The sequence below is a fragment of the Limulus polyphemus genome, unplaced genomic scaffold, assembly GCF_000517525.1.
Source record: "Limulus polyphemus unplaced genomic scaffold, Limulus_polyphemus-2.1.2 Scaffold709, whole genome shotgun sequence".
In the NCBI taxonomy this organism is placed as follows: domain Eukaryota; kingdom Metazoa; phylum Arthropoda; class Merostomata; order Xiphosura; family Limulidae; genus Limulus; species Limulus polyphemus.
Window position 1 is genome coordinate 47,178 of NW_013666319.1, and position 8,373 is coordinate 55,550.

An 8,373-nucleotide genomic window follows, 5' to 3' on the forward strand; every position below is an offset into this window, starting at 1 on the left:
TACAACAGTCATAATAGTGACTTAGGCGATAGATAGATATATTGTCAATTTTCCGTGAACAACTGTTAGGTATGTGAATCACATTAGCAAGTGATTTGTAATTATTATTGATTATATTTAAATAATTTAGGAATTATATTTTGAGGTAATAATTAATAATATAACATTATTTAATTTATTTTAATACTGTACCAAAAATTACTATAAATAAAGGCAAGAACGAAACGTTTATATAAAACTATATAAATGTGAACTACATTATTTCTAAACGTCACTGTAAAATAATAAAACCAGAACTCGCGAAACTGCCATTGTCTTATTCAAACTCTGAGATTAAGACTAGAATACATAGAACAACCAATACGAAATACGACGCAGCGCCAAAACAAATTAATTAGCTAATTTTACTGAAATATAACCAAAACAGAATATTTCAAACACTTCTCTGCGACACAAACACAAGTAAAGAAAAACAGCATTTGTATGGAAAAGTTCGTCGTCAAAAAGTTAGCCAAAATAAAACACGCTAAACATTCTGATGTATATTAAAAAAAAAGCGCTCGGGTTATAGGATTTTTATTCATTTCTATTTGTTTGTTTGTAATTAAGCAGAAAGTTACACAATGGGCTATCTGTGCTCTGCCCACCACTGGTATCGAAACTTGGATTCTAGCGTTGTAAGTCAGCAGACGTACCGCTGTGCCACTGGGGGGTGGGCTATTCATTTCTATCAAGACTTCTTGAACCTACGTGTTTTCTAACATCATGAAAGTATTACCAGAAGTTAACGAAACATTAAACATGCCAGTCACTCGCTTTCTATTCAAGCTCTGACAGAGTATGATAAAAGCTAGGATCTATAAATATAACCTAGACATAACAAAACACAAACAAAATTTAACATAATGTAACGAAAAGTTAAATCGCTTTCAGCTCCTACTGAGGCCTGGCATGGCCATGTGGTTAGGGCGCTTGACTCGCAATCTAAGGGTCGCGAGTTCGAAACTCCGTCCCACCAAACATGCTCGCCATTTCAGCCGTGGAGGCGTTATAATGTGACGATCAATCCCACTGTTAATTTGCAAAGGAGTAGTCCAAGAGTTGGCGGTGTTGACTATCTGCTTTTCGTTAGGATAGTCCTCGTGTAGTTTTGCGCAAAGTTCCAAACAAATCAATCCTATTTTGATCTTGTTATCAAAAGTACAGTTTTTTTCTTCTAAAACCACGGTTATGTTTCTTCTCGTGAAAGTATCTTATTTACTTTAATCTCCTAGATGGAGCCTGTATTTTACCGGGAATCCCTGACTAATTTTTAAAGATTACCGGAAATTTCTATGACGTCTGAAATGAAAAGGAGGTTCATGAAACATGCAAATGACAGGATCGATCTAAACGAAGTGTGAGGAACATCTTACCTTTTAGTCAATATTAAAATAGAAATTTCAAGTCACATAATTTTTGTGTTTTTGGAATTAATATAATGATTACATACATTCCAAAAGGGATATAATCCAAAACTGTTGTTTTCAATCAAAGAATATTGTTTAATATTACACACATATGTACATACATATTTTCAATTGTATTCTCTAAGAATTCAAATCTAAAGAATAAAATATATAGGATTAACATATGGAGTGGACCAGTTAAACCTGATAATCAAGAGTGTTATATATATAATAATGCTTTGTGAAAGCATGACATCTAAAGTATAGGCTGACTTCGGATAATTTGTGATAGAAACGATACGTTTTCAAAGACACGAGTTAACCACTGTCAAATTCGATGATGAGGAACCCACTTTAAGACTAATAATGGCTAAAGACGGCTTGAATGGGTAATGAAGAAAAACTTTAATATAAGTTTAACATAACAGCAAATGTAGAACGTTTCGACAAGGTTTTGTCATTCAAGCCGTCTCCAGCCATTATTAACCACCGTCAGTCTTTGATAAACACTGTAAAAATTAAGATAGTTAGTAACTGTTATTTTTTGCTCTCGTTGTTTTACTTTTCAGTGGAACGTTGTCAGTATCATCCACTGTCTCTGAAAGCAGTGCAAACTGTGCCAGGTTTCGTTATTTATCTACCATTTTATGAAGGATGGTGCACCCCAGTGGCTCAGCGGTAAATGGGCTTATAACATTAAACATTGAGTTTCCATACCCGCAATGGGCAGAACAAAAATAGCCCATTGTGTTGCTTTATGCTTTACAACAAAGGCGAAAACTGTACCGCCAGCGAAACACGATTTTCTTTGACATGAATAGCGACTGAACAGTCCAAACTAGAAATATTATAACTATAAGATATCAATAATAGAATTATGGTTTACAAACCATCTTCTGAGAGATCAACTCAACGTATCTTTTCAAACAGTCGAATATCAGGGTTCGAAGTTTGCAAAATTTCTAGTCGTTCCTTCACAAAAATTCTAACTGGTCCTCCAAGAATTCTAACTAATTCTTATCAGGTTAAAATTCAATGAACTTGTGTATATATTTAAAATATTAAAATCCACAAACTGAAGATGACGTGAAACCACGTTGAAGTATGTAGAGTGAGTTTTGCAACCGTTAATCGGTTTAAATAAAGATTTCAATAGTGTATTATAAAACGTTGTTCATTTAATGGATTTTAATTTTTTAAATCGATCTTAGTTAAAACACGTGATGACTGTCTAAATAGATGTTTGGAAGAGTATTTCAGCAAATTTATGTTATTTGTTCTGCCTTCTTCTCTCTCCTTTTTTTTCAGTTTTCGTTGGCTTTATTACCTTAATATGTTATTACAACAGGTTATTGCAACTTACAATATATTTATATAACAGTTACTTAACGTTTGAAACACTCGATATATTAAAGGATATTTTGAACGTTATATAAAACACTGTTTAGGAGGTAGTCGATACGTCATAGAAGGCCTTGTCTTCTGAATCTACAGATGGCGCGCATTGTTCGAAGCTTGAAGTATCAACTGTGTCACCATCATCATCTTTTTCAGGCCTAGAAGGTAAGAAAACCTCTGGGTGCTGAACCTGAATAGACGTGTTCCACCTTTTTCTACGTCGTTTCTCAAGAAGTGTTTCCGGGGTATAGTTACCCTCGTCACCAGACAGTTGTGATTCAGAACTAATTTTGACGCCTCGAACAGCCGTTGGAGGAGAACTGAAACCTACAACATGTTGATCTTCGTTCCAGTATAAGGATGTAATGTTCTTACGCGATGTTTTGAAGTGTTTTTTTGCCTTATACCTTGTTAATTTGGAAGACTGATTTTTGGAAATGGATCTTCTGGAAGTTAAAGACTGAAATCCCTCCAATAATTCGTTTGTTTGTTGGGAGATGGCGCTCCTATTTTTCAGATGTTTGGTCGTAATTCCCTTCGATACAGTTCGATGTCGGCTTCTGAACGAATTCGTTTGAGAAATAGAATAACAGACAGATAACGGCCGAGGAACTGGTTTCTGTTTTAAGGATAATAAAAAACACAATATTTATAGCTGTAATTTACAAAATAAAACAAAAAAGCAGAAATGTGATTTTTTAAATGGGCGTACACATATGCAAGCTTAAATGTTCCAAAACAATGTATGATTTTTTCGTAGAATCGAAAAAATAAATTTATAATTAGAAGTTCTAACTTCATTGGCTTTTTTAAAGACAAATAATAAGTATTTTTAAAGTACCTTACAAGATCGAAATGCATCTACAATATGATCGCTCGGTTTGAAAAATAAATTAGGTATTTGCCAAATCGTGCGATTGCCCTGACGCCTAGCACTAGTGACAGAAATTAATTGTTGAAAGGTTATCCCTTGAAAGAGATTACACAATTATAAAGGCTGAGACGAAAATAATATATCTTATAACGTGCTTTAAAAGCAAATATATGTCTTATGTAGAAAGAGATATAGGGGCATTTATATACTAGAAAGTTTCAAGGTTTTGCATAAGTTTGTGTGTTTTCGACGTTTTGGTATTGACAGTGTAATAATTGTTAGCATAAAGAATTGAATAAATAGCGTACGAACAACGACGTGCCATAGAATTTAGCTAGTGGTTGTAATGAACACTTCAGTCAGGTTTATTGTTACGAAAACCAAAAGGGTTGGAAAAACAATACAAACTTGGTTTAGTCTGATAGATGTGGTTCTGCACGGATGATTTGAGAGGGAGCAGTTTAATAACTTGGGGTTGAAGGATCGGAATAGGAGATTAGCTGTCCTAGCCTTTGGAGATAAGGGTTAACAGTATTGTTACGACAGCGGAAGTCACGTAACGCTGGTAACACGTAATGAGTTCTAGAAAAATCGGGGAACATAACGAATAATCCAGTATTTGCTAGGCGCCCTCTATTCTTGTATATAAGTGCGCCAGACAATGAATCGGAATTGAATAGCGGACAGAGCGATTGAAGATATAGACGGACAATTGAGTCAAGCGCGGTAGTAAGTAAAGTGCGTGAATCGTTCGTTGAAAATTATAGCGTGTGTTTAAGTGACTGTGGAAATTAATTGTATTGCAAAGTTCTATTGAGAAAGAATAAACTAGTTTTATTTAAGAGAGGACTTGTATCGCTGAAGTTTCTCGGGGAGAATTTCTACCGGAAATTATCAAACGAGCAGAGACGTAACAGTATGTTCCGATGATTTTATACGCTAGGTAGTTTAAATAACTGAAGCAGACTACACAAGAATTTTGTTAGTTGAATTGCGTTTTCGTCCATGTAGATGAATAACTGCGATACTAAGATTCCGTGTTGTTAATAGCAGGAGGACGAGTTCATATACTATGATAGGTAGGAAAGGGTTCTAGTGGTCGAATAAGCCGAGTTTTTAAATTATAGCTCAAAGACTGGTTTGTTTTACTATCAGACGGTTTAGTTAAAAACGAGTAGACGTGACTTAGCGAGTTCATTATACTACAGTATTTGCTTTGTGGAATTGGTGAATACCAAGAAGTATCTTTTATTATATATTCTAGGGGATGATGTGCATGACTGAGTTTTGTCAACACGATGGGCCCTGTCGGGTGTAGACAGTGGTCCGAACGCGTTGTGTTTCTCTTTTCGCCTTGTTTACATATAATGCATTCAAATGAAACGTTTCAATTAGGAATTTTATCACTTTTGCCGAATTTTTCTCGGAAATTTCGTTGTTTATCTAAACAAGAAATTATTTATTTTCCTCCCGAGATTTTTCCTCAAAAGAAGACGGTTAGAAATTCTGCCGACAGAATTCAAAGGAAAATTAAATTCACGCATTTAAATGTAATTGTGAATGGGGAGAGGGGGGTGCGCCCCATTGCTACGTCCCTGGTGATGAAAATGGTTGGATAAAGTAGTAGAAAAGGTAAGAACAAAATTTAGTTTAAGTCTAGAAGTAATTAAACGTATTGTTAAACTTGATGGAACAACTGGTCTAAATCACCTTCATCATACACAAAATCTAATTCTTTTGATATAATACTGCTCGTTAAAAAATGTTCTATGTTGGAGAGAGAGACTTAATTATTATTCGAGCAATCGACGTGAGATTAAGTTGGAAAATAACTCATGCTTTTATTTGTTAACATTTTGAAATGTTTTGGTGATGTATATATTATACCAACTTCTTACCACAGCATGCTCTTTACTTACTATATCGGACCTAATACTACGTACGACTTGAGTGACAAACCGCTCTCCCTAGGCAATTTCCTCTTACCCACAGCTTGAAGTCTGTGACTGCACTAGTAAACGCTAAACTATTTAGTAAGTATAGCCGCACCAACAGGCCACAGCTGAGAAAACTATTAAAATACCGTCACCAAGGTAACAAGCATGTGCGCACTTTCCTTAAATCGATTTTATGTGCACTGTATGTGGATCTACCTGATCCCTTAAGATTAAGAGCAACTGATTTAAGCTTTAGGAAAAGTATTAAGAAATGTTTCCAATTATTTGTTAACCTTACGGTTGATAGCCGTAGAAGATTAGAGTAAAATTTGACCACCATTAGTTAAAATTATTAGAATAACAAATATAGCAGGTGTCACCCATCAAAAAAACGTACAAAAATAACCTAAAGTGGACAGAAATTGTCCACTAAAAACACAGATGAAAACAAAAGTATCGTAGTTGGGTTGAGGATAAGTAGAGGAGCCCAGTTACTTGTCTAACAATATTATTTTAAACTTACCATGAGTCTCTCCCACTGTATAGCACTGCTCAACGGTGCTTGTTGTGTGATCTTTTGCCATAAAAGTTTATTTTCTTCCATTGTTTTTACTAAGTCTTGACGTCTTCTAGGTAAATTCAAGCTGGAAGGATGAATATTTCCTTATTAAAATTATAACAGAAGCGTAGAGCTGGATGTTCCCATAGGCTGCTTCTGCCTTAGTCCATAGGCACTTCTAGCCTTGCATTGTCTATGCTGCCTAAAATTCCGATTAAACTTAAAATCGTTGATAAAATATCAAAATCCTAACGGTTTAAAGCATACAGCGAAGACTTTGGAATTCATAAGTTTAAAAATACTAGTAATATATATCGTACTTCGAATTGCTCATGTACTATTAAACTATTCATCAGTTCTCAAGGAAAAGGGGAGAGTTCTTAACATTTACGTTTATTTGTTTTGAATTTCGCGCAAAGCTGCATGAGAGCTAGTCATCCTTAATTTAGTAGTGAAAGACAAAAGGGAAGACAGCTAGTCATCTTCTCACACCGTCAACACTATTACCAACGAATAGTGGGATTGACCGTCACATTATAACACCCCCACGGCTGAAAGGGCAAACATGTTTGTTGAAACGGGGATTCGAACTTGCGACCCGCAGATTGAGACTCGAGTGCGAGTTCCCTAACCGCCTGCCCATGTAAGGCCTTCTACCGTATACAGTTCTTACCAACACATACATAATAGGCGCTATGAGTGTTATTATGGTACACATAAATATTTTGATATACTTTTAATATAAAAAACTCCTTCTAAAAGACTTTGTATGGCATAATGGTTAGGATGCTCGACTCGTAATCTGAGGAGTGCGGGTTTAAATCCTGTCACTAATCATACTTGCCCATTCAGCAATGGAGGCGAAATAATGTAACGACCAATCTCACTTTCGTTAGTAAAGAATAACCCAAGAGTCGGCGGTGGGTGGTGTTGACTAGCTGACTTCATTCATTTCATAGTTAGAAATGGTTAGGGCAGATATCCGTCGAGTAGTTTTACGCGAAATTCAACAAACAATTAGAAACATTCCTACGATGTTTCATTTCTGCTTGCCGAGAAGCTTCATTTAACGATATTTCGGTCTCATTTCTGCATCAAACAATCATGGAAACCATATTGATTTTTAATATCTAAGCTTTTATTTATGTAGTGCTTTAACAAAATAAAAATTTAAACTATGGTCGATTGACTTAGAACAAAATGCAGACGTTCTCACATTCTTAAAGATTTCTACTGTTTGTTTGTTTATAATTCAGCATAAAGGGCTAGCTGTGCTCTGCCCACCATGGGTATCGAAACTCGGTTTCTAGCGTTGTAAATATACCGCTGTGTCACTGTGGGGGCTTTATTCTATGTAGATACACGACTGCAAAAAAACATCCCCTTTTATAGATCTAGACTGGAATACCTGTCGTTCTCAGCCATAAAAGCTGGAATAAATTTTATAGGAGGAGGGGAGTTACAAATTATTGAACAGAACTGTAACCCTTGTATATGTTGAAAACCACGTTAAAATATTTGAATAGAACGATGCCAGTTTATCTATTTGGGGAAAAATATGCCGTACCCGCAGTTCCTGCTATTGTATTTACAATAGGCTTATCATAAAACTTCGAAAGCAGATGAAGTGAAACGTTTTCCCACATTAAACTACAAATAAACATAAACCGCAATACTAGAACCAAAGTACGGTTGTTGTTTTTTTTCTTAGTGTAAAGAAAGCTAGGGCACTCGACTCGCAATCTGGAGATCGCGGGTTCGAGTCCCGTCACCGAACATACTCACTCTTTTAGCCGTGGGGGCGTTGTAAAGTGACTATCAATCCAACTATTCGTTGGTTAAGAGTTCGCGGTGGGTGGTGTTTGCTAGCTACCTTTCCTCTAGTTTATCACTTCAAAATTAGGGACGGCTAGATCAGATGGCTCTCGAGTAGATTGTGCAAAATTCAACAAACAAACTTCATGCAAAGCTAAGCAATGGACTATCTGCACTTTGTCCACTGCGGAAAATGGAATCCCAAATTTTAGCGTTTTAATTTCGTGAATTTACCACTAACCCACCGGAAGACACAAAGTGTGGAGTTTATTTCTAAAAAAAAATCATTTTACATGCGATGTAAATCATGAACAGTGCAAATCAATACTATTATTCTAACAC

The 8,373-nt window shown here is 35.7% G+C and overlaps 1 protein-coding gene across 2 annotated transcripts in view; it reads right to left on the reverse strand.

Annotated features, from left to right (window-relative positions):
- Nucleotides 1-2,657: 2,657 nt before the first annotated feature.
- LOC111085913 overlaps nt 2,658-8,373 on the reverse strand; it is a 10,899-nt gene continuing 5,183 nt past the window's right edge. For both annotated transcript variants that reach the window (XM_022386739.1, XM_022386738.1), the window contains exons 3-4: nt 6,181-6,301; nt 2,658-3,465 (exon numbers count right to left, since the gene is read on the reverse strand). In XM_022386739.1, coding sequence (XP_022242447.1) covers nt 2,893-3,465; nt 6,181-6,301 — 694 coding nt within the window. In that variant the 3' untranslated portion in view covers nt 2,658-2,892. The remainder of the gene's footprint in view (nt 3,466-6,180; nt 6,302-8,373) is intronic.